Raw genomic sequence first — 27898 nt, 5'->3', positions numbered from 1 at the left:
TTAGGAGGGAAAAAGATGCTTTCAAAGTCAAATGGCACCGCCCCAGTGTGGGAATTTTAATGAGCAAGGTGAGCCCATCAACATGAGCAAGCCAGTATGCTAAATTCATTCAAAAGCAGTAACAACATGAAAGGTAACAAAACAAACTTGCCCACCTCAAACACGTCCACCTGACCCACTTCTCCCATCTGGCAGAAAAACTACACATCCAAATGCAGAACCTTCGTCCTGACAGTCTACACTCACTCTGAGACATTTGGTTGGCAAAGTCAATAGAAACGGAGCAGCGCAAAATTGTGTGCGTTCATAGAAAGTCACTGCAAAAGAAATGCTGCCCTTTAATCCAGTTGAAAAGCCAGCATTTCAAGAACTGCTGCAAACATTAGACAGTGCCAATTGCCTGTGAGAAAATATTTCAAACGCCACTTCCACAACTTTACAGATGACATAGTCTCGCCAACGTGTCCTGGGTCTTCCCCGAGGCCTCCTACCGGTCCCACGTGCCCTGAACACCTCACTAGGGAGCCGTGCGGGAGGCATCCTGACCAGATGCCTGAGCCACCTCATCTGGCTTCTCTCAATGGAGAAGTATCAATCAAGGAAATGCACTGGAATGGCTAACCCTACCAGCTAGCTTATTTCTTACACCCATACTTGCGTTAAAGCGACATGTTTCAATGCAACTCTTTTATATTGTACACACTTGTCGTCTCATTTTACAGCTGTCCGGGAGCTTTATTCTTGTGTGACACTTGCACAGGGAGGCGAGGGGAGGCGGGGAGCTAAAAATACGCCGCCGGCCTCGGCTCGCCCAGCGCTCGCGCAAACATACACAGACGGGAATACTGAGGAAGTCTCAGCTGTGATCCATCATGGAGGGACTGAAAATTATGATACCACAGAGGGAGAGAGGCAGCGAGAGGGGGGAGGGAGACAAAGCGCACACACACGCACACACACACACACACACACACACACACACACACACACATTGAGACAGTTGACAGTCACCACCTTTGAGACCCTGATGTGTCATAAAAGACCTGCGAAGGGACAGAGGAGAGTGATGCATGCTATAATGGCGTCACTTGACACACGTTTCAATACAGACATGGTTGGATGACTTTGTTGTGGAAGAACTCCAGTGATGCTCTGGATTCTGGACGAATGGGCAAAAATTCCCCACAGAAAATAGTGAAAGCTGTGTACTGCTGGTAGTTTAAATGGCATACTTTTGTTCATACGGTGGATACTGACTGATGGGGGGACATTAATTAGTGAGACAGTGAAGGACTCATCCTCTAAGGGGGCTGTGTGTGTGTGTGTGTGTGTGTGTGTGTGTGTGTGTGTGTGGGAGAGAAAAACCACCGAGGCATTTTGTCATGTTTATATCCTTGTTTTTGGCCAGTGTGTGTTTAACTTTGTAAACATGCACCGGAGTGACGGGTGGCCTGCATGTGAGTGTGTATTCTGGTAGAGATAAATCAACACACATCAGTTTGAAAGTGTTGTCACCCTGAGATTTGTTAGTGCGGCGAGGAGTAGGAGGGGTAAATCCTAAATTTACCCTCGGTGGTCGGAAGGCTGTGGACACATCTGGAGCGGGTTCCTCTTTGCCTTGCTGTATTCTTTAGCTCTTCGTGTCACTGATACATCGCCCTACCAGTTCCGACATTTTTCCACGTGTGTGCAGTATGTCCCACTCCTGTACATCCTCTGTTACGCTGCAAATTTCCTACCTGCTGTTTGAGCTCCTGCACCAGGCCATCCTTCTCCCGCTTCAGTGCTGCCACCTCTTCTTGGGTTTTCTTCTTCTTGGATGAGGAGAGCTCCAGCAGGGCGATGTTGGCGTCTTTCTCACTGATGGCTGCCAGCAGCGCCTCTTGTCTGCACATATCATTAATAATGTTGAATCACTGTTGGCTGATTAAAAAGCAGCAGATTTAATCTAGTACAACATTTTTATGGTAGTACGCGTAGTATTCATGGGTCATTTGTAATAGTAATGACCCATGAACACTACACATGAAGATAATCGGGCAAATTTTGAGCCCGATTCCCTTTCTTTCCAACCAAAGTCTGCAAAGTTCCGATTGTCTGATGTCTTAAGATTAGCTTGACCGATTATCTTGTGTTTATTTCCCCAAGCTGTTAAAAAAAAAAAACAATCGGTAATGTTAAACATGTTCAATATTTACAGCAAAAATTCTTGTGTGTGGACAAAGCTGGCCAAGGCTCAGAAAAGAGGGGGAAAAAAGTTAAATGGATGTCAAAAACTGTTTATTTAATCTCATACAAACCTTACCACAATAGTCCCATTGCAAAGGAGTTAAAAGACAAGCTAACAATTAGCCTAGCCTCTCCTTTTTAGATTCCGGCAATCTGTGGCTCATTGGTGCCTCTCACAGGTCAGTTCTGGTACTACGTCATGCAAATGTTTATTTAATGTGGCAAACAAGCCTTACTACAGCAGAGTTGGTAAACGCAATGGAGTTAGCAGATAAACTACCAATTCTTCTTCTTTTTATACAGTGAAACCTCGGTTTGCGTCCGCCCCAGTTTGCGTGTTTTTAAGTTAACGTTGAAAATTTACACCACAATTTTGCTTCGGGTTGCATTCTTTGGTTAGTGTACAATATGGCGTGCATCTTGTCTTGTTGTTAATATACTGCGTGAGTCCAACTTTGGTCTTAATGTGTTTTCTTTATTATCACAAAATGTCCTGCCTTGTTAGTATCCTATTAGCGAGCTAAACAAAATGGCAGTCAGCCCGTCTATGATGTCAACAGCTGCTGACAGAAAAAGTGAACACAAAACACATTTTTTATAGTTTTACTATTTTAAATGCATATCAATGACAACTGAGAGGAATAAATTAACATAAATGAACTTTTACCTTCTTTTTGAAGACGTGACTGTTTCCAAAGACATGATGTGGCGGTGAGATCAACCACCACCTTCCTGTTTTCAGTCTTCAATGAAAGTAAACTTAAATGTTCATTTATCCCTTTCATTCATCATTTATATGTATTTATATGCATTTCAAATTATTTTATGCATGTAAAACTATAATTGTAAAACTCTAAAAACAAGTTTTGTGTTAGCATTTTTGGCTTAACTGGATTTTCATTATTTCTTATGGTAAAGATGTATTCGGTTAAAGTCCGTTTCCGTTCGAGTCTGACTTTCTGGAACAAATTAATGACGTTAACCAAGGTTCCACTTTACCAGTCTGGGTACACTGTGGCTCATTGCTGCCTATGACAGGTCAGTCCGGGTACTACGTCAGCATAAATGTGTGCTGTGCTGTGTTCTAATGCAGTGATTCTCAACTGGTTTGGCTGTGGGACCCACCAACGCCCAAATTGCAGACATTTTTAAACTAAAACCTCTTAAATATCTTGTATTTAAAGGGCCTGTTTGCAACAATTACGCGGCTGCTTAGAGGGCGCTCACTTTCTAACGTGTTGCAAGCATTATATCCCGCCCGCTTCCTGCTCAGGAACAATACATTTCTATCCACAAATTCAAAAATTGTTTGTAAAGGTTTTCAGTACACGGTGTATCTGAGGAGGTGAATGACAGCACCTGGACTTGGACCTGGATGAGAGGTGCGACATCTTTAAGAAAAGCAAGCTACTCTAGTTGCTCTGATTCAACTCCTCCAATAAACAAAAAGTACAATTCAAAATAAACAAATGTAACTTCTCCTGATTGACTCAACAGGTAAGTGTATTAATAATAATAATAGGAGGTCTATTTCTTCTGTAGCCCACCCCTCTAACTGGGTCAATAGCTCTAAGTGGGCATGAATAGGTCGAACTGGGCCTGAAACAGTACCTGTGAGTCTTCATTGTGGGCGGAATTCCCCGCGCGACACAACGTGAGCTGGAGCGGAGAGACACTTGTCTCTTAATGGAGTGCTCTTCTCCAGCAGATATAAAGGCAATGTAGCTATGATGCGTTCACACTCTATGCCCTTCCCCTCCAACTCAAGCTTGGCCAAGTTGCCCAGAAACATGGCACGCACCTCGTAAGGGCATAGCAAGCAAGCAGGACAAATGCCAGGTGCATTGAGGGACAAGGGGTATACAAAAAGGCCTGTTTCAGGGACCACAAAATGGGTCAACAATTTAAAGCTGTTCTGCAGAAATGGAGGTTGATCCAATCTTAGCACTTTGCAACTAATTCCTACAGGTATTCCAAGTTCTGGAGTACTTACTACCTCCTCTGTCTGCATAAAAACAGTGTTCAGAAAACACTGTGGTACTATACCCTGGTGAACAGCATTGTACTGGAGAAAGCAATTTGTTGCAACAAAAATGGCAAAAAAAAGGGAATTAACAACGGAAGAGAGACAGATCATCTTAACACTTACAAATGTATTTTTTTTTTCTCCAGAGAAATTGGAGTGTTCTAAAACGTTTGACCGGTAGTGTATCACGTGTGGGCTCTCTCACATCTAGAAAACCTTTGTGTGTACCAGGTTTTAAAGAGGTGAAAGAGGTCAAAGCCAAACCTTGGCAAGACCAGAGCTTGTTTCTAAGTTTCAAATGTGCAAAGTCAGGATGTTTCCCTGGCCAAACCTAACCAAACCACTAACTTTTCTCCCTGAAGCATCATAAAAACATATATTCTTTCAAGTGTGACATAAGATGACTGTCGGACAGCTAAAAGGGGAACATTTGTCAACTAGTAATGGTCGTTTAATTGGTTAAAAACATGCGAAACGTGCACTGTCAACAAGTGAGGCAAACAAAGCGTTGGTTAGGTGATTACAGGGTCAAATGTGACCGTTTCCTCTTTTCTCTGCACACCGCAATGTATAAATCATACAGATTTGCATTTGCAAAGGCGCACAGACGTGCAATTATATGGATCCGCCCAAAACTCACTGCTGAAGTTGTGCAGCACACACGAAAAGTGAGGAATGTAATGATGAGAGTGTTTAAATGAAGACAGATGACACGTTTGGCCAGGGTGAAGGCTGAAGGATTCTATGGTCAACCTCACTGACCACACTGTCAGTGTCCCATCATGCATCTGTGCTGCGGCACTCAGGCATTGATTGATCAATCCCGTCGGCAAATGATGATCAGTCAAACGACCCATACACGCATGAGTCTCCAGTGAGAACAGATTGGGAATGTATTCGTATGTGTGAGCTAACTCCTCCCCTGAACCTCTGCACACGAGAGGGTACAAGTTTGACAAACATGAACCCCTACTGTGTTGCCTGCGTTTGCCTGCGTTGCCTCTCCAAAACACCCACTGTAGAGCCTGGATTATGCTTCTGCATATTCACTGCACCTTCCCCTGTGATGCCGTCTTGATGCTTTTATAGCTCTTTGTCGGGGTTGAGTGTGTGAAGTGCAATTCTCTACCCAAAAGTTAGGGGTGGTGTTTTCCTGAGTGTCAATTCAGTGAGCATAACTGTCTTTGTCGCTGGTGAACAATGGCAAATAAGGAGGGAAGGGGACTGATATTGGCGCGGGAACTCCACAGTGTTACCACTGGCCCTCTAGTTGCACATGTTGATCCAAAATAGAACGAGAAGGCGTTCGTGAAGGTGGGCTGTACGCTCTTTGAACGACTCGGTCCTATACACACAGGAAATGATGTAAAAAAAGCAGACCAATCACAGATTTACGGTTCACCTCGCCACGATGTGTGGTTTGATTTTTTTTGGAGGTGCGTGTCAAGTTACGCAGGAGGGTAGCCAAAGTAGCCTAAATCGGCACCTCGATGCAGGAGCATAATCCAGGCTTTCCTTTAGGGTTTTGTAGCTGAATCACCACCAAATAGGGGGTGCCACAGTAGGCAGCCACAAATATCATTTCCAGGTATGCGGCTGATGGAACACTATCTTTATTAATGCAAACAGTGCCTTTCATTTAATATTATATCAGATATTTACCTGCCTGCACACAGTGCTTATAAACCATGGTGATAAAATGGTATTCATTCCAGATGTTCTCACTATCTCACATACACACACACACACACACACACACACACACACACACACACACACACACACACACACTTTTTTCATCATCTCCTTGGCCGATCCTCCATCACTCGCTCTATCGCTCGCCCTCTCCGCCTGTAAAGGAGACAAGAGGCATTCTTTCCGTCCGTTTGGCGGCCGTGCGCCATGATGTCATCGGCGTGGCGACAAGGCAAGATAGTAAGCAGACGCACACGAGCGCACCAGGCACCTGACCTCCACCCCGGCACGCACGGCAACCATGGGCCCGTCCTAAAACCACTCAAAGCCCCTCATTTTATCGGGAAGGTTCATACCGAGTCTTGGATCACAAGAGTTTGTGTGCACGGGAGGGCAGCTTCCAGTGTGTGCTGCGTTATCTCCTCCGTGCTGTCACACTTGTGAGTGTGTCGTTGCATGTGTAAGAGTTCAATGTCTGTGGCTATGATAGCGTACTTTCCTGTGCTCGCGTAGATTGAGTCCACAGTGACACTGGCCAGTGTCTGTCCAAGACAAACACATGTTAAAAATAATCCCCTCTCGCTGTCACTATGCCATAAAGCAGCCCTCCATTGTTTCCTATGACATGGCTACACACAAGAGGCTGCTTGTACGACGCCACTGTTTACACTTCCCAGAAGGCATTGTTGTGGCACAAGCTGACGTTTCTAAAGTACCATTGTGAGGCTCGAAGATCTGTTTCATAACAGCATGCTGACTTGCACTAAAAACAATGGCGCCATACGTAAAACCAACCTAAGTAACATCAACAGATTATTTATTGTCAGCATGCGTGCCATCAAAGGCTGCTATTGTCGCTTGCTAAACAAATGGTGTATTTCATTGCAATGAGGGCAAACATTGTCAAGGGGGAGCATATTTATACAAAACACAAGTAGCAAACTAATGAAAAAAGTCTAGGAGACACACCTACTGTAGGTATAACATTAAACTCACCAAGGAAGGTGGAAAAAGGAACATGACCAAAAAGAGAGTAAATACAACAGGAACAGTGCTTACGGAAAAGTGCTCTGAGCATATAGGTCTCAAGAGTCCGAGGGAATACACAAGTCCAAGTCTAAACAAACCACAAAGGTATGCGACATGTCCCCAGTATGTGTTTAAAGAAAAAAATCCTGTATGGGATAACCTTTAAGGACCAACTTCCAAAAATATTCTATATATGAGGGGGGTCCAAAGTTTTTCTACTGAGGGCCACATACTGAAAAATCAAACGACGTAGGGGCCATTTTGATATTTCTAAAAACAGGCTCAAACTAATCCACGGCTTTGTGGTAATAATAGTATTAGCCATATTAACATATGGGTTTTGTCCTTTTTTTCCCCCAGTTTTTGCTGCTTTTTTCTGTCTGTAGAGTCACATTTCTAAAGCTCTTGCATTGACCTTTCTTAAGTGGTGCAAGTGTATCTAGTCTTGGAGTCAACTTCCTGTCACCGCTGTCGTCTGGGTTGCGTTTCACCTTCCTGTTTGTCTTGAAAATGAAGTTTACTGAGCCTTCGACTTTTGCAATAACTGGTCAGTCCAATAGAACATGAAATAATGACTGAATCCTCAGAAAACACTAACTTGAGAGTCTTTCAGGGTCAAAAACTTGGTGGTTGGATAATATGAGTACAGCTGTGCAGACTGAGGGATGAGACCACCTGTACGCCAGCTGAGGTCAGAGCGGCAGCTGGTGGAAAAAAAGACCTCCAAATGTTGATGAGTTTTGCAAGAACACGAACGAGGACGCAGGTGGCACGTACGACCAGTGAGGTGCGTGCAAAATACAACTTAAGAAGTACACTTAGGTGTCAGCAGAATGACAGACTGCATGATGAGAAGTGGAAGAACAAAGGGTAATGAGACACACAAATCCATACCCACACCTGGTTCTGGTGTTAGGATTCAGTCACACTTGGTCCCGTTGAAACAGACTGTAGTCCGTTTGCTCTGCTATTACAGTTCGTTTGGTCAAGTGTGAACACAGACCAGAACCAAAAGGATGGGACCAAACGGGAGACCAAGACCGCCTGAGAGATGGGTATTGGTCCACCTGCCAGTGGACTCTAGTCCTGTGTGAGGCGAGTGTGAGTGACCAAAACACTGGATATGCGTAACCAGACAATGCATGGCAACGCTCAGCAGAAACCCAAGTGAAAATCATAAAAAAAGCACATATACGGGAAACATCTTGACGTCTTTATACAATCGATACCCTTTTCGTTCCGTCCTGGTAAATATTCCACTGTAGAAAGGAAAGTGCTACAAGTGTATGTAGCCCAGAAGACGTCCAATCGAGGTGCGACTTTATACATATGTTTCACTGAGAGCAATATTTGGTCTACTAACAAAAATACAAGTGGTAATGCAAAGAAGACAGGACTAAAATAACCACCAAGCATCTTTTTAAAATTTTTGGTCTGGACCACAGTACCAGAACAGACTAAAAGTGTGAACGCACCCTAAAATGAAACTTATTCCCAATTCCCACAAACAATCAATGCCTCCAAATGTAAAGCAACCACATACTGTATGTAGGGTCCTGTGATTTCCGCATTAACGAAATAGTTGAATTTTGCCAATAAAAACAGAATCTATTGCAAAACATGGACTCTCACGGTAATTAACATCATGTGAATGAAATGCTGTCATCGTGAGGAAAAGGAATGATTATGTGGGGAAGTATTTCCCCGGCGGACCGCTCAAATGTGGTGGAATCCCCCCTCAGCAACCTAAAACACAGGTGAAAACTAATCTCTTAGCGCGTGACTGGAAGCTAGCTGAGTTAGCTGAGTTTAGCAGAGCATGCCAGTGCTGGTGCGTGTGTGTGACTCAAGACGTATGATTGTGTTTACGCCGTGTTGTGTAAGCGAGCGTTTTAGGATAACGATGTCATGCAAGTTCTGAGTGAAATAAGGACGAGAGCACCAAGAGGCACCCAGCTCGTTTCACTTAACAGTCAAGAGACATTCTCAACGCAGAGCACACTTCTTGCCTTGAAAAATAAGAGCGCAAGATCCTGTCAATACTGTGCAAATCAAATAATGGTGTCACAGTTTGTTGAGGATTTTGTAGTAATGTGTGCAGAGGCTGACATCCCATTCGAAAAGTTAGCCAAGCTACATCCCTTTCCGAAATACTGGGCACAATTGTCCAATGATGTATTGCTTCAATAAATGTAAGAATTTTTGCATTTAATGAATGGACATTTTATTACACACTAACTCAAAAGGCACACACTCTATGGTGGTAAAATAAGTGTAAAAGTTAAAAAACAGAAGATTAAAAAATTTAAATGGAAAATACGGAATTTGGGAAAAAAATACAACAGATTTCATATATATACAGTATGAGCTACACATTGACAGCAGTCCTGTGAAACATATGGACCGCCACATGTGCAGCATCAAAGAACGAAGGCGGTCAATAAAAAAAAAAAAAAAAAACATTTAGTCCTGCTCTCTCTCTTTTTGAATTGCCCTTATCAACTTCTACTGCAGCTGTGTATGGTTTAAATTCCCTCTGGAGGGCCATTTTAAACACGGCAGAGGGATCGTTTTACATAAGGGGGGCTATCTGTAATGATATTTACCTAAAAAGTGTTTAATTGTCATGATTAGACTCCTCATTAGGAGGATGGATGCTGTTTAATCAATTTTAAGGACGTGCGAGTTGTATAGGCGGCAGAGAGTGGCGTTAAAACTGCGCGCTGAAAATGTGTGAAAGAGCTGTTGTACATCACAGAGGATTTAAGAAAAGACTCACACACACATATGCACAACACTGACAGGGAAGGGAATAAACTGCCTGGAGGATTTGGAGGGAAAACAAATCAAAGAGACATGAAGGGGGAAGAAGCGCAGCAGGGAAGCCGGCGGCCGAGAGAGAATCGCAGTGTGTTGGTGAGAGCGAGACAAGAGAGGAGGGCAGGTGGGACCGCTGCATGACAGAATGAGGATCTGATCTTGACACATTCCCCCCCCCCTTTTCTCATCTTTTTTTCCTCCCCCTCCCCTTTCTGTCTTTGTTCACCAAGCTGTCTCCTCCTCTAGCGGACGCACACATTTTTAAAACATGTAGACGCACAGTGTGACTAATAGGAAAGGTGTAAAAAGCATTAGCCCAGGGTCTGCAGGAGTTGGGACCACACACACACACACACACACACACACACACACACACACACACACACACACACACACACACTGCTTTAGACCACAATGGGAACACTGGTTAACAATTTAGCCAGAAAAAAAATAAAACTAAATAATAATGATGGATGGCAGCATCCATCTGCATTGTAAAGTTTCCTGAATTCAGGGTTAAGAGACAAAAATGCATTTTGTTGCAAACCCGGAATTTTTATTTTTATTTTATCTTATCGTTTATGTAACATGTTATAATTGCATTTTTTATTAATTAATCTTATTTTTTGATTACTGCAATAATTAATTCATAAAATAACACTAATATATAAATTGTATTCTTATTTATTGATGTTTACAGTAATAATAAACCAAGATCAATTAATACAAAAAATATATGTATATTGCTTGTAACATACATTAACACTCCAATGCAGTGTGGTGGCCTAGTGGTTAGCATGTTGGCCACACAGTCAGCAGATCTGGGTTTGAATCTCCCCGTGCGTGTGTTACTCCGGCTTCCCCCCCACATTCTAAAAACATGCATTTTAGGTTAATTGTGAGTGTGAATGCTTGTTTGTCTGTATGTGCCCTGCGATTGGCTGCCAACCAGTCCAGGGTGTACCCTGTTAGCTGGGACAGGCTCCAGCGACCCTAATGAGGACAAGCAGCATAGAAACTGAATGGTTTATTAATTATTTAATAGTCCAAATTCATTGATTTTAATGTATTATTTTTTTCTTTAAACATGAATATACAGTGTATACAGTATATACTGTATACACTGTATATATATATATACAGTATATATATATATATATATATATATATATACAGTATATACTGGACATACTGTATGTCAATCAGGGTTGTTCTTCTTAGCACTCAGTAGTGCCTCAGCAGGTTGCCGCCAGGTACTGCGCTCCCATTTTGACTCAATCCCTTCAGGTTTTGAATTTGGAAATATTTCTCTGACATTCTCGGCAAATAAAACATGAAACCTAAATGCACATTGCAGGTCAATACCTATCAGGGTGTGCAAGGTGGTGCTGATCTAAATTAGGATTGTTCCACCGGTTCCCCATTCTAGTACAGTGTCTCACAATAGAAGAGACCCACCTCATCATCAAAAAGCATAGAATAAGCGAGTAAGGCAAGAAAAGAAGAGTGCGAGACAGTGTGCCCTGCTTCCAGCTTGTAAGTGTCAAACAGCGCCCTTTTAGTCGCACTAAGCTCTCGACAAGTCTGCTACACACACACGCACACACACAACAAATACACACATCCTCGCTTTTGGCACGCTGCGAATTAATCTCATTGCTGTCTGAAGGGGGATCAAAGCGCTTGTCTCACTGCCATAATTTGTACATGCATGCATGTGTGTGTGTGTGTGTGTGTGTGTGTGTGTGTGTCTCCAAGCTGAAGTGTGCTTCCAAGCAGTCACGCCGACTTGTCTGTTTATGCACATGAGACTCACAGTCTCAACGCGTAGTGCCACATTGTTAGCGTTAGGATAAGTTGTGTTGTGTAGAGTTGTCTGCGACGGCTTTTCTGCAAAGATGCCGTAAATCCACGAGTGCACACGTGCAAAAAAAAAAAAAAAAAAACATGCAAAAAGTCTTGTGGCCAGCCAACAGCTCTTGATTGCCCCCTGGTGGTACAGATTATACGTCATATGTCGTTTTTAGGGGTGCAGTTATGCATGCTGGATTTGGGACGGTACAGAGACGTACACAGCGCAGATTAAGTGTGGGGCAGGAAGTATAACTGCCCATAGTCACGAGACATGGCTAGGATGTTGCCGAGGAGAAACCAGAGCTTGAAAACCCTCTTCCGTTGTTAAAGTGAAACATGTGAGATATGTACCGTTGAGTGCCGTTGCACCCACACTAGTTTGCTCTTGTCCATAGTTGTATGCTGTGAATAGCAAAACCACATGCACCCGCGCACACTATTGGTTTCTTTCAGCATGTGGCGACAGTAGCGATGATACGAGCGGAAATACAGCCACGCGATAACGACATTTGCAGACAGATATACGTCCGAAGCTATAGCTATGTACAAGGGGGAATAAGCAAGCGCTGCAATGCGGGGGTGGGGTGAGGGAAAGCCCACGACGGCAAAGAGTGACGGAAGGGAGTGCGGGGATGAAGGACGGGACGTTGGGAAATAAATCACTGCATTAGCCTTGAGGCATCAACATCTTTCTTTTCCAGAAATGACTTTCTTCGAGCGTCTGATTAGGTGAAATGGTCTATTGTTGCAGACACTGACCAGTGATTGTCAATGGGTGGGTCAGGACCCAAAAGCGGGTCGCGAAGCCACTTTCATTGGGTTTCGGGTCTATAGCTGGGAAAAAAACAAAAAACAAAATGTACACTGTAAAACACTACAGCCCGTTTTAGTTATGTCAAATGAATAATTCATGTTCACTCAAAAAGCTCTGACAACTTTTGAATTTTAAACTTCTTCAACTTTATGTGTTGCGTTAACCTCAGGCTGATCATGATGCGTTCACTTAACTAGAATGAGTAAGTTACGATTTAAACCAAAGGGGACTACTTTCCATTGCGGATGGATATTATGAAGCGCTACCTGATAACCTGTGAATTGAGTATTTTTCTCATCGAGTTGGACTAAGACGTTAAATAATATATTATAGTTGGTTGTCTGCGTTTTTGTCCTTGTACCCACCACCATCCTCATATATGGTGGCTGGCTAGTTCAGTGGGTTACATGTCACACTATGGTGTGGAAGACCAAGGTTCAAATCCGCAGCAGGCATTTGACTTAATAAATATACTTTTCAACGTAACTTTGTTAGTCAAAACAAAGACATGCGGCACTTGAGTTGAATTGCAATTTTAAGGCAGCAGGGGAATTTACATTTGCTAGTCGAATGGACTAAAAATGTTTTACACTGTAATCGACCTGACCCTATTTGCTGCGCCGCCACAGGGCAGGAGGGGCAAACACATCGAGTGGGTCCGTCTGACACACAGCTGCAGCTATCTGCTGGAGAAGAGCGCGCCATGAAGAGAGGACAGCGTCTCACTGCTGCAGCTCACGTTGTGTTGCAAATAGTCCCTTTAAACAGAAGATAATTTAGAAGTTTGAGTTGAAAAATTCCACAATTTGTGTCACCACTTGTCACTGAGTGGCGATGGTGGGTCCTGCAGCCAAAGCAGTTGAGAACCTCTGCACGAGACGATTTAAGGGGAAACAGTAAGGTTTTAAAACGAGTGCAAGCCCGTGTTTGAGTCTTAATTATCATCTTTTATTTGCCCGCTAAAGCATTTAAAAAAAAGTGTTGCCTCGCCCTAACAATAACCCGACAAGCGGCGCTGCCAAAACATCATCAAGTGCACAGTTGTTTTAGTTCTCGAGTGTTTTCCGCAGTGATAAATTGTCTTTTGTATGTTACAATCTCCATAACAACCTTGCAAATAAACAGACATTGGCTTTTGTTGTTTTTTTTTATGTTTGGGAACATTTGCCTCGGCAAACAATTTATGATATTAATGCTCGTAAAAATGTTCTCTAATGGCAAAAAACAATGACCCATAAATTTAATTGTGCACATGGGGTGTAAAAGCTCATTGCACAAGTGCTTTTGCGTTGAACATATACTGCAGTCTTAAACAGTGATGGATGAGCAGAAGGAGTGAGGGAGACGGCGATGAGGCTAATATAATTTGGAGTTTTGTTGGCCGGACTAAGTTGTCTTTGGACAGCTGTCTTTTTTTTCCTCTTTGCTTTCGCTGCGTTGCCTGCTGCCAAAAAACACGTTAATATTCATTTTGTTTCATTTTACTACCGTCCTTCCCACTTCCCCCTCGCAAAGAAAGCTACAGCTTGGACCTCTTCACTTGGAGCTGATGAATTCTTGGACAGAAAAGAGAGACAAAATGTCACAGATGTAGAATGAGTGTGTGCATGTGTGCTAATATATTCCAAGCCTGTGCTAGAAACGGCGGAAAGCAGCAGTATCATATATCATGTCTTACAGAAACATTAAACTTTACACCAGTGTTAAATCAGGCAACAAATCACACATCAAACCGCAAAGAGTTATGGCGGCCTGTGCACGCCCGGACATTTTCATGCGTATTACACGCACATATAGACGAACACGGAGGACCTTAAACATCCCCATGTTGTACGCACCCATGGAGGCCAGACTGCTGAAAAATATGAACAGTGGTGTCATGCATGGCACATACTGTAAGTCAATGCATGACAGCTACGTAAAGGCCAACATACAGTATGTGCATTACAGTTACAAGAAAAGGGGGGAGTGAGTGAGTGATCGTGTTGAAAAAGCATCATCTTTCCAGGAATATTTCATTATTTTAGGAAATATGTTATTATACTGTATATTTCTGTAATGTTACCAGTGTACATGTAATATTTGTATACTTTGGAAACTATATGTTTGGATATGAACTTCAGTCTACATATGTTTATTACAGTTTAGTATATTTACTATGAATTATTATTATTATTATTGTTATTATTATTAGTAGTAGTAGTAGTAGTAATAATTGTTTTATTTTATTTCATATCGATATTTTAGCAAATATGTTTATTATTTCAGTAATGTTCAGTATGTTTAAATGTATTTTTAATATTGAAATTAAATATTTTAATATTGAATCTGTATGTGTGTCTATGAACTTGGGCTAATCTTGTGTTATTACATTTTAGTAATTTTTTATGAACTCTTTTATTCAATTTTATACCAATATTTTCGCAAATATTTCTGTAATGTCACCAGTATGTTTTTATATATTTTTAATATGAAAACTGTATATGCGTGTATATGAACTTTAGATTTACATTCATTTCATTAAAAAAATGTTTACATGAATTTAATTAATGTTATGTCCTTATTTTAGCAAATATGTTACCAGTATGCTTTATCCTATTTTTTATATGTAAAGTGCAAGTGTTCATTTTTAACATTTGCATGGAATTATTAAAGGGTCGCTTTAGCAAATGTGTTTAATATTTCTGTTATAATACCAGTATGTCTTTTTAATATTTAATGTGTTTTTTGCCATGTTAAATAGTGCATAAAGGTGCATTAGCGACTCCATTAAAAGAGCAGTTTGTTTTTAACATCTGCATATTTGACGATGTAAAACGCAAAGAGGCGGACCACACACACATTTATGACACAAACAGTGGAAGTAAAGCCGCTTTCTTTCCATTAAAAGTCACTCCGGGTGTCTTGCCATCCATAAATTAACACGTATATACAAGGTGTGTGCACATTTATGGAGTCCATGCAGGCACCATGTTCATGTTCATCATGTTCTAATGATGTACTGTTACTGCGGTAAGTCCAAAACAAAGTGAAGTCCTACATTTCTCTCTCAAAATCAGGACCACAGTGTGTTTAAACAGACGGTACTCTGGCTTCTGTTTCAACCACATGTATTGTTCCACTCCATGTAAATCCTCAGTGGTTTAAGTACATAAACGCATCAGCTTATGCAAGACCGTCCATTAATAGTGCATTAAAACGTAGCCAGCATGTGCACATAGGCGGATGTCTGTGGATGCAATCAGTCATGTGAAGAGCTGCATGGTTATCGCATTAATACTCTGCTTAAGTCTATTGGTTTTAAAGGGAAGGCAGGGGGATCATGTCATACACAGGAATCTACTGGAGATAGCATAAGAGTTTGCAGTGGATTTCCCCCGACTTTGCACGTTGCTTAAACTCAATTCAAATTCTTACTTCATCTCCAGGACCTCCTCCAGGTGCTTCCGCCGCTCAGCCCGCAGAGCAGTCAGGTGACCCTCCTTCTCGGCCAGTGACAGCTGAGTGGATGACAGCTTGGCTTTCATCACCTCCAGCTCCTGTTTCACCTTTTCCATGGCGACCAGCAGGTCTTCCACCTGACACACACACGCACACACACACACACACACACATATATCTGCTTCAGGATTTCACTTCATTCCACACTAAATTATTCTTGCTGTAACAACGACACATCATGATGACACACATTCTGTAATGCCTTCACATGCACAGCTTCATGCAGTTTGGATTTTGAAAAAAGGTTCTCTAATTTGCTCATTTTAGTTGAAAAAGTGACAGAAGAGATACACAAGTGACCACAGTGATGTTACCTTTGACCACCTAAAGCCAGCCGTGTTGAGCTCATGCAGCTCAATATGAGAGAGCTGCGTATACAAAAAGATAGAAAAGGACGGCGGCAAAGGCGGATAGAAAGACAGACACAGGGGATGGCAGACAACAAAAGAGAAAAGATACAAGGATTGAAGCCAAAACGTTTAGAAAGAAATCAGGAAAAGAGAAGTGGAAAGGAGGAGAGAGAAGATATAAGTGAGCGAGAGAATGCAAGTGAACGACCTCCGCCAAGGACTTCATGCATATTCCTGGAAAGTTTGCTCAAAACTTATGGAGAAATGAAGAAAAGTGCGTCAGCGTCTGTGAAAATTGTAAACCTGCTAACATAAACTTCCTTTGGCGGAGGTATTAAAGCACTGCTGGTGAGAGAGCAGAACGGCAAATACAGTATTACACATAATACACGCTTTCTGTTCATACATGCTTTCATTATTTTTTTTACACCTTTTTCCCCTTTGTTTTCCTTTTTTTATTTCTTTCATTTCTAAATAAGCTTTGCATCCATCAGTAAACATTCCTTTCTTTCCCTAATACACAGGAAGTGGACAGACCAATCAGCAATTTTCGAGACATGGGGAAGGGGTAGGATTAAATAAGTTGTGCTTCTTCCTACTCCTTTTTGGACATTGTGCAAGTGCGTATACACTCCTGATCAAAATTTTAAGACCAGTTGAAAAATTGCAAGAATTTGCATTTTGCACTGTTGGATCTTAAGGAGGTCCTACGTAAAGCTTCAAAATGCAAAACGGTGGAATGGGAGTGAGACACATTTTTTGGAGTAAGCGTTATGCAAACAAGCATTAAAGTGAAATAGGCTGATTAAAAGTTTAACAGCACAGCCTTTAAAAGCCCAAAACGTGGAAAAATGTGGACTGAATGTAATTTTATGTCCAGTATTCACGTTCATAGCATGATCTCTTGATAGCAAAGGCTTTTTTGCCTTTCTCTCTTTGAAGGCGGTGGGATTGTTGAGCTGCATAAGCAGGCCTCTCGCAGCGCGCAATTTCTGCTGAGGTTGGACACGGTAAGACAGTCATTTCAAACTTCTCTCAAGATCCTGAGGGTTATGGAACAAGTCAAGTGGTAGACCCAACCAAATTTCACTGAGCCGGAGGATCTGATTGGCTGTCCATCAAGACACAGGACCATCCTCGGCCCAAATGAAGTAGTTACTGGTGCCAAGTGCAATCCAATAACCATCAGACGCCATCTGCCAGAGAAGGCTGTTAAGAACAAAAAACGTCTTCAAAGGCCTCGTCTCCTTCAACATCACAACATTTGGCCGTTTGGAGTTTGCAGGAGAGCACCAACCATGGGACATTGAAAGACGGAAGAAAGTTTTATTGTCCCTTGACGGTCCTGATGGCTTCCAATGTTACTGGCATGACAAGGCGATCCCACCTGAGATGTTTTCCACACGGCACAGTGGAGGTGGCACCATCATGATCCTTCAATAGAACAATAGAGCTTCAGGTTGTGCAGGGGCATCAAACAGCAGCTAGCTATGTGGAGACGTTGTTAACTGAAGGCCCTCGTTGGTGTGGATGCCCTCCATGAATCCATCTTCCCCACCTGGAGCAACATTCCCACTAGCCTCCTGGAAACACTGGCATCAAGCATGCCCAAACCAAGCCAGTTTTCAAGGTGATTAACAACAATAGCACAGCTGCTCATTACTGAGTCATTTTTTGAACTTTTTATTTCGATTTTAGAGGGGTCTCTTTTTCTTTTTGAGCTATGGTCAGAATTTTTTGATCAGCTGATGAACAGCCAATTTCACTTGAATGCTTGTTTGCAATAAATTGTTTAGTCACTCTTTTTGCACTCTACTTAGACCCTCCTTACGTCCAACAGTGCAAAATGTAAATTCTTGCAATTTTTCAACTGGTCTTAAAATTTTGATCAGGAGAATATGTAATGACCTTTATTGTAACACTTTTAGGCATTTTTGAAACAAAGTAATGAAATGAAATAAACAATAACCAGGAAGCGAACAGACTATTGGTAGGATTAAATAAACTCTGCTTGTTCCTGCTTATTTTCTGACATGTTGAATTGTGTTAGAAACAAACCAGCACCATTGCACACAAGCTCCATTTTAAAATCCAAAATAAGGAAAAACAGGGGAAAAAGATGAGGCCTGCATGGAAAAAAAGGCAATTGCGGAGGAGGACGACAAACACTTTGTGTGTGTGGACTGACATTTTGGGGTGTGTCGCACCTTTTCCTCACTGACCATTAATGACTAACGTCTAGCTGAAAATGTCTCCTATATTTTGGTGCGGTCAACCGCTCAAGCACACGGCTTGTCAATACATGGCACAGGGAAGTGTGTGTCTGGTGTGTGAACTTCCCCGCGCTGGCCACATTCGTGCTACACGCTCAATTGCTCGCTGTAACAAGCAAAGCCCTTTTGAACAGCTCGTTATTGTCTCTCCCTCTGTCGTGATTTTATAAACCATTATGTCCAAGCCTAATTGCTGTGACGCACTTGTGTAAAAAAAAAACAATAAAAAAGTAAAAAAGGAACATAAAAATATTTATTTCTAAATGAAGACAGTCCATCTGAATGCTGTTGAAAGAGCAGTCAGCACTTCATGTGTATGCTGGAAGGAATGTATGCGCTGTAGAATGAACATACAGAACATGGCAGGCTTGTATGCACAGAATGGCTGTTGATGTTGGGCAAGGACTGTGTTTGGCCACATGTTGACATTTCTGCAAAGCGCTTCTTCTCCTTCCTGCCTCAGTCGCGTCTGCGCCGCCAATTAAAGCTGCCACTTGTAGCTTTTTTAAAAATATTTTTGGCACTTTGGCTGGCATACATCAGCGCCAAATTAAATGGGCTTTTCCATACATTTAGACGCTGGGCAACTTCCGTTTACTTTTACTTCCATTTTAAATGTCAGCTATTAACTTTACTATTGCAGTATATGTCCTTTAGCCTTTGCTAACATTTTTAAGTGGGGTTTAAGAGGGTCTGTCTCTCTTTCGTTGTTATTCGCCTTTTTTCTTGCCCTTTTTGTAGCAACAAATTACTTTGTCCAGTACAATACTGTTCAACTGATGCTCACAAGGGTACAGTACCACAGTGTGTTCCAAACACTGATTTCTTGCAGACAGAGGAGGTAGTACGTGTACTCCAGAAGTTGGAACACCTGTAGGAATTACTAGCAGCAACTGTCAAGCAACTGTCATTTTTGGAGACTCTAAGTTGTCCATAGACGTGAATGTGAGTGGGAATATGTGCGCTGTGGTTGGCTGGCGACCACTTCAGGGTGTACCCTGCCTCTCGGCCGACGTCAGCTCCAGCTCACCTGTGACCCTAATGAGGACAGGCAGCATATAAAATAGAAATAGAATTGAAATGTTTCACTTTTTGAATTGAACTACTGAAATAAATAACTTTTCAAAGACATTCTAATTTATTGAGATGCACCGGCATACAAAGTTTAATCCACAAAAAGAAATGTAGAGCAGACCTCCGCCAAGCGCCGTAGTTCCCCCCATTATTGTGATTCACACCAAAATAATAATCCTACATTTTTTTGGATCAGTCTTTGATATTTTCTAGAACCTGTTGGAAACTTGTCCTGTATTTTTTTTCCAAGTGCTCTGACCATTTTTGTGATGTTACAGTCATGGAAAAAATGATTAGACCACCCTTGTTTTCTTCAGTTTCTTGTTCATTTTAATACCTGATACAACTAAAGGTACCTTTGTTTGGACAAATACAACAATGACCACAAAAACAGCTCATAAGAGTTACATTTTTTGGCAGTACTTAAGTACCTTTAGTTGTACCTTTAGCTGTACCGGGCATTAAAATGGATCAATAAACTGAAGAAACAAGGCTGGTGTAATCATTTTTTTCCATGACTGTAGATGCACGATTGCCGAAAATGGTCCTATCTCGCAATGTTAAAGAATCCTTTAAAAAATTTCTGGATCACCCCCAAAATGTAATCGGTTCTTCCATATCTCATTTCCGACAATTCCTGAAAATTTCATTCAAATCCATTCAGAACCTTTCAAGTTTTTTTGAACACAAACAAACAAACAAAAATATAAACGCCGGCAAAAACATAACCTCCACGCTACGCTTGCACTTTGCAGGGGTAATAGAGTTTGGCAAAACCATATAATGTAATACTAGATCCCTGCTATGTTGTACTGTTCGGTAATATTGATTGGCAAACTATACTCTTCGTAACAATGTTCATGCATCTACTTTATTTTTGTTATTTCTTCCAGTTTTTAAAAAATATTTTTAGCAATGTTTCTGTCCCTTTTCATAGACATGCAGCAAGTAGCATCAACTACACTACAGTACTTTAACTTTTAGTGTGTGATTTCAAGATTTGTGGTATTGGTGGTGTTGAATAGACTGAATGAATAGACTGAATGTGAATGTGGTGCTATACAGTGCCTTAAGCCATGTGAGGAGACTGTCTTTTTGGATTTGTGTACATCAACATTGAGCCAAGTTTTGCATTACCGCTCTTGTGCTAAGAGGCCTAAATTCACCCTCGATAAGGCTAAAAGTGTGGCAAGAAACAACAAGCACTGCGATATCATTACCAGCGCGATTGAGAGCTTGGCCGGCGGACGCGGCCCTCCACGCGCAGCTGCATGTAATTGTCTAAATAATCCATATTTACCGTGACGGAGCGATGTCAGCAAAATGTAGCAAAGGCAAAAGGACTCTCTACACCGTGTACGTGACGGCCAACATTTAGAGGCAGTAATAACAATGGAGTGCGGTCGCGTTTGCCAACAGCTACACAGGGCTGTGTTTTCTCAGGGCGGTATTCATCCTCACGGCCCACACTTGTCAGAACCGGGCTTTTGAGGTACATTTCACATCTCTGAGGCCTTGTTAAGTCGCTTGTGGACCAATGAGGAAACTTCTCCCACTGCTGTGTGGTTACGCTTCCTCCTGAGCATCCCATTGGCGGCATTATGAGCCTTCCTGATGCACACAAAGATGTTTGTGTGTTGCCGAGCGAGGAGTACAAAATACGGGTTGTTCTTTAAATAGGGATGTATTTACCAAATGAGGAGTGACCAGGCAAACAGCCCCGCCACATTTGGCACGGGCATCTTTTGCTCTGTCAGATGCGGAAAAAGCTGTGTTTTTGCTCCAAAATCCTTGGGGTCAAAGGCTAAGGGGAAGATGTGTGCCCACTATGGCGATACCTGTTTCTCAGCATGTGTGCGGGCGTGCTCCTCCTGGGCCAGCACCACCTCCCTCTCTGCAGTGATCTGAACGCTTTCCCTCAGAGCCTCCTCCAGCTCCTCAATCCGCTCCTCTTTATTGCGCAGCGAATCCTTGCAACACACAAACGTACACACATTTATTACACAGGTTTATGCCACAGAAAGCTTTGGTGGGCCTCCTCGGTGGTGTAGTTTAATTTTTTAACTCTGCACCTGTGGACTAATAAAAATATGTTAAATGACTGCGTAAACAACCACCACACAAACACCAAATTGTAAACATCCTATGTGTTGGCTTTGAAATGCACTTGTTCGAGCTTAAACCGCCTCACCAAACATTGTGGCTCAACTGTTCAGATGCCTTTTTCATGTTTTATTCTAGTACTAATATGTAATATTCTTTTGACACACATCTTTCTTTACATTGTAGTGTTATTTGCGCACTACACGGTATCCTTGAGTGCCCAAAAAGGTGCCTATGAATAAATCATTATTAGTATTTCTCCAAAATAACATGCATAATTCCAAATATTCTGTTAATCACATTTCTTACTCACAACTGTACTTGGACCGGGGGTGTCCAAAGTGCGGCCCAGGGACTATTCGCGGCCCACGGAACATTGTAGAAATATATATATATTTTTTAAATGACTACTGATGATTATGTTTTCATCCGCGCATGTAAGCACTGTGGAACTCATAGCGCGCAGTCAAAGACGATAGAGAAAGTAACGCTAAGTGATTGTGAGGTCTGATTTTTTTCACAGAGGCATTAGGGCTGTCAAATGGTTACATTTTTAAAAATCAGATTAATCATGGTTTTCAAATTAATTCATCATGATTAATCACCATGAAATATGCCCATTTTTACTGTATTTTATTGAAAGAAAGTTAAATGACAGTGCAGGAATATACATATTTGCATGTATTAACAGCACCAAATTAATCGAAAACGTAAATCAAGTTAAGAGACACACATGAAAATCTATTTACCTAACACTGGTTTCTTTAAGCCGCATTGAGCTAGTGGTTAGCATGTTGGCCACACAGTCAGGAGATCGGGAAGATGTGGGTGAGTGTGTGGGTTTTCTCCGGGTACTCCGGTTTCCTCCCACCTTCCAAAAACATGCATGTTAGGTTAATTGGCGACTCTAAATTGTCCATAAGTGTGAATGGTTGTTTGTCTATATGTGCCCTGCGATTGACTGGTGACCAGTCCACGGCGTACCTCGCCTTCTCACCCGAAGTCAGCTGGGATAAGCTCCAGTATACCCTAGTGAGGATAAGCGGCATAGAAAATGGATGGATGGTTTCTTTAATAGCAGAATATTTGAAAGCGTTCTGACTTTAACTGTGTTATTATGAGCAATGAGGAGTTGCGTTCAAAGACACACCATTTAGTTGAATTCACATGTTTTGAGTGAATTTTCTGGGATTTCCAAGCATACTTAAATGCAGCAAATTGTACTTCTGCATTAAGAGTTACAAAGTGAGTGATAAGCACATCCAATTTTTTTTTTCTTTGCATTTCAAATACACGCATTATAAAGACGTTGTTGTGATGCTTGGCGTGTCTGTGAATGCATCTCGCGGTCTGTCTAGTGACAATGAAGAAGTGTCGTTGCAATGACGAATGGACTAGTGACGTGTGAGTTGGAGATGCATATATGGTATTGGATTGCACTGCTGTTGATGTGTTCAGGTCAGAATAAAGTTAGAAAAGTGCGTCAGACTGTGTGGGGAGCTACGCTGTGCCGCCGTGGCTGTGCCATGATGCTAAAAAATTTAACGTAATTAATTAAATTAATGAGTTACCGCCGTTAACGCGCTATTTTTGACAGCCCTAATCACTATCCTAAGCATAATTAAACTACACAAGGTCCTAACGTACTCCCTTACTCTCACTGTAGCAATTATAAATCAATTCATTGTGCCTTTGACAGAGCAAGTTATCTTAGCAGCTTCAAAAATAATATGTTTCTTACTTTTCTCAAGCTGCTGCGCCTCCCCTGAAGTCTTTTGACCGCCTCACATTTTAGAATCACAATTACACATGAAGTCTTTTTTTTTTAAAATAAATATTGCATCAAGTTCCCTTCAATTCCCTACGACAAGTACATCTTTTGGGTCCTGTTCCAGATGCAACATGACTCTGCGTCTAACTATGCGGACTGATACGGTCCTAATTAGATTAAACATATTCTTATTGTGCTGAATTACATTTACCGTCCGAATTATACTCGGGTTTCACTCGCCGACTGACTCCTGCTCAAAATATGCGGTGACTTGTAAACTTAAAAAGAGCGAACACAGTCACTTGCTGTAAGGCGCACACGAGCGAACGGTGTCATCTGCCTTCAATCAGAAGGGCTGCTAACATTTCCTGGAAGAGCAGAGACGCAAGGAGGGAGGAAAAAGGTGAGTGGGGAAAGTTCAAGGGGACAAGCAAAAAAGTGAAAGGACATCTTCAATGCAAGGACTGTTTAAAACCCACAGCATATTTATGTGAGCGAGTGTGTGTGGGTGCTTTACATGTCACCTCATTCCCTGTCAATCATCCTCTCCTGATACCCGCTTGCACACACTCCCCGAGCTGCATCGAGGCTGTGTGTGTGTGTGTGTGTGTGTGTGTGTGTGTGTGTGTGTGTGTGTGTGTGTGTGTGTGTGTTGACATTGCCCAAGGCGACTCCACGTCACATTTTGACATGCTGCTGCCATTGTTGTGATAGCGCCAACATATTCAAAGTAGAGGCCAGAGATTTCCTGACTTCCTACCTTTATCTGCTGGGAGCTCTCGTTCATATTGTCCTCCCTCTTCTTGGCCTCCTCCATCAGCTGGGCGTTCTTGTTCTTCTCCACTTGCTCCTTGTGCTTCAGATTGGCCACCTTCTTGGACTGATCCTTCATCTGCCTGCAGAAACGTCACATTCACGCATCACCCAGCAGTACAATGTGGTGCATTTGTGGGAGTTCGTAGAAAATAGCCCATTTTCCAGAGTATTTCCACAATAGCACAGCACCAAAAAGATGGAACTAGAGGCATCATGCAGTGGTAACGGCATGAGAAGAACACACGATGTATCTTTTCCTCAAATAAATCTTGCAATAAACAACATATTGTACAGAACACAAAATACTCCATTCTTCTAAACCATACCATATCCATTATTTCACCACGAAAACAACGCTAACTCAGGACAAACTAGGTTTATCCTTACATTAGGGCTGTCTAAAGGACGGCCCACAGTTGTTTTTTTACTGGCCTGTGGCACTCTCTAAAAATATAATCTAACAAAAAAACAACAAAAAAGAGATAAAATCAGCAGTAATTTTTACAAGAATAAAGTCAAAATATTAAACGCAGAAAATTCTCTCGAAATTGTAATAAACATTCCAGTGCTCTACATCTCAGTACCTCCCGACATGTCTGAATTACCTGAAAGAAGGCTGCTGATAATGTCAACTTTCAAACAGTCCGTGATAGTAAAAGCATGTGTGTGATTGAGAGAGAGCATGTAAAGAACTCAATTCACTTGTTTTATTGGAGGGAAGCACGCCAAGGTGGAGGTCGGTTCGTGTCCCATAACTTTAGTTCGCTGGTCTGGCTCTAAAGGCTCAACTGACTGTGTATTAGCAATACATACATTAAGACATTAAGATTTACAAGTAAATTTCCCCGCTGTGGGATAAATAAAGTACATACAATACAATACAATACATTAGCATTACATTATATACTGTATATTTAGTATTTTTTTTTTCTAGGCATATATATACTGTATACATACTGGGGGGGGTACAGGTTCATGGCCGAGACCAGAGATCTTGGGCTCCAAAAGGTTGGTGACCACTGTTTTACAAGATGCTTCTGAGTCTAGGAACTCCATGCTCTTCTGGTGCTATGTGTCTATTTGTTGGGTTAAATAAACATGTTTTAGGCAGTTAAATGAAGTGTTTGTATTATTCAACATTTTTACGTCATTTTTTACACTTTTACTGCAAATGAATATCGGCTCCAAATATCAGTTATCGGCTTCCCTAACTACTAATAATGGGCATCAGTCCTGAAAAAAACATATCGGTCGGTCTCTTCTAAGGATAATAAAAACTTTGGGGGTAACTGCATTACATGTATGCTAGCATGTCTTCGATAGCATTTTGAGCACAAGCCATGGAGGGCGCCGCAAATGTCCTTTACAGTCATGTATACAGTATCCCAGAATGCGCTTGGGTTGTATGCAGGAATGCAACAGCTGCTACTCTCACAAAGCAGACAAGGTGCAGCATAATAATGTCTCCTTTGTCCTCATAAGGCACGGAATGTCATTTTCATACCTGTTTTTGCAACTAAAATTACATTATAAGACAGTTTGACTGACTCTATAGACTGTAGCTAATGTCACAACCCCTCTAGGTCCAATATAATGCACAAATCAGGAAGTGAATTCAGTAAAAATGGTATGCAGTGTGAGAGCCTGAATAATGATCTTGGGAGACAGATTCGTCATGGAAGCGACGGGCCTTCTGGATGGAGAAAGGGTTTAATCACCCTCCCACGCCCCTCCCAAACCTGTCATCTAAGCTGCCTGGAAGCCATTGCACCAGTGTCACAACCCTATCAGCTATCACACACAGCTTGTCTCGATCAGGACCGTTAATACCTTTTCCCCTCACACACACACACACTCACACAAAGATGTAGACACGCCGACGAACCGGTGCTAATGCCAGGAAGGTTTTAACAGCTTACAACCGAATCAAGGCTTGGGATGAAGGATAAAGAAACACAAAAGGGGTTGAAAGCGACCACACAAAGGTGGGCGTAAACGCTCAAGAAATCAAAAACATTTTCTTGTTGCTGAGAGTTTGTGCATTTTTTTCAAATTGTGTGCTTGCTCCGTGCAAATATTAACCTGCTATTGTTATCATAGCTTCTTAGCGAAAACATATTTTCACTTCCAGTAAGCCAGAAGCCCTGCAGCCCAGTGATGGGAATCATTCTGCAATCCATTTCAAAGGTGTTAAAAAGCATCACCATTTCCTACATTCTGCTGTCTTTTGGAGAATGATAGATGCACATGTTTGACTTACAGGTAATTTATATCATCTTTTGTGTTCACCTGGATGAAATAAACCATCAAAAAGAGACATAACGATGTGTTTTTGATTTTCTGCAATGCTTCTCAAGCTAAACACCCCGCCAGTGCATGTAACAGGTCATCAACAGGCAGGAATGTTCCTAGTGGAGGACATCCAGGAAGCTCTCTGAGGTTCCCCCCTCTTCATGCAGCGTTTACTGACTGTGCGTATACAGTATGTACGGTATGTGAGGGGTTTTATCTAGGCTGCCTCCTGATTCTTATTTTGCGAATCACTTGTCTGGCTTACCCCAGGCTTGTTTGCAAAGCATTTGCGAACATGTAGTGCAGGGGTGTGTTCAAAGTGTGGCCAGGGGGCCATTTGTAGCCTGCGGGTAGTTTTTTATTGGCCTGCGGCAGCAAAAGACTGAGGGATAGAGCAAAACGATAACACACCAAGACACCTTGTTTTTCTGCCAATTTAAGTAACATGTAAGCAAACCCAACTGCAGGAATGTACCTGCTATTCTATCATTATTAACTTTACTTCACTTAACTCATGGATGACAGCAGCTGTCCAACAATACAAACGTACTAATGCGACCCCCACGGTGTTAGTACAACATTCATGTAATGTTACCCCTCATTAAAAGAGAACGCAAGGAATGTAGCGGCCTTTAATGATGTATTATACACCTAAGCTCTTCCAAACACAAGCTGCTCTGTATTGCGTCAAGACCACACACAAATATTTAGTGATGCATGAAAACATGTGTGTGGTATTAATGTAAATACACTTGTTGACAGCTTTTTGATCTGTGCAAAAACCTAAAAAATTCCCATATATATTACCAACCACATAACACATGCGCTTGCAACTCGCATGAAAAACCTCACGCCAGCTTTAAAGTCAACATGAGTGAGAACTTTTCTACCTCCTCCATTAAAATGCCGCTGATATTCAGGGACCCCGCGTGAAGGTAATATTAATATTGCATTTGGAGTCCCGTATAAATATTTGATCACAAATACCCGAGAGGACTCGTGTATGTTTACGGCATAGAGTGCACGTCAAATTAACATCAGACGATGTGTGGAAGTCGTTTTGGAAATGGTTAGAAATGTTGGTTTGGGTTATCTAGCCTATTAAAAACCTTAAAACAGGAAAACATTTGCCCATTTTATGTGCTCAGTTGAACCTATTTATTAGCTCATATAATTTATCCTTTAATTGATTTATTATTATTTCATGGATAACAGTGATATCATTAATCTTGAATTCCTTCATTTATTATA

The 27898-nt window shown here is 41.8% G+C and overlaps 1 protein-coding gene across 17 annotated transcripts in view; it reads right to left on the bottom strand.

The window, feature by feature from the left end:
* LOC129194750 (ELKS/Rab6-interacting/CAST family member 1-like) overlaps positions 1–27898 on the bottom strand; it is a 73784-nt gene that overhangs the window by 11958 nt on the left and 33928 nt on the right. For 9 of the 17 annotated variants that reach the window (XM_054800099.1, XM_054800103.1, XM_054800104.1 and 6 more), the window contains 4 exons: positions 24300–24435; positions 21504–21635; positions 15885–16045; positions 1740–1887 (listed from right to left, as the gene is read on the bottom strand). In XM_054800099.1, the coding sequence (XP_054656074.1) occupies positions 1740–1887; positions 15885–16045; positions 21504–21635; positions 24300–24435 (577 nt within the window). Of the gene's footprint in view, positions 1–1739; positions 1888–15884; positions 16046–16282; positions 16337–21503; positions 21636–24299; positions 24436–27898 lie in introns of all 17 variants that reach the window. The other 8 variants (XM_054800098.1, XM_054800101.1, XM_054800102.1 and 5 more) reach the window with 1 other exon arrangement.

The sequence above is a fragment of the Dunckerocampus dactyliophorus genome, chromosome 15, assembly GCF_027744805.1.
Source record: "Dunckerocampus dactyliophorus isolate RoL2022-P2 chromosome 15, RoL_Ddac_1.1, whole genome shotgun sequence".
NCBI lineage: Eukaryota > Metazoa > Chordata > Actinopteri > Syngnathiformes > Syngnathidae > Dunckerocampus > Dunckerocampus dactyliophorus.
Note: the sequence above shows the minus strand (reverse complement) of the source record. Positions and strands in the feature narration are given on the sequence as shown.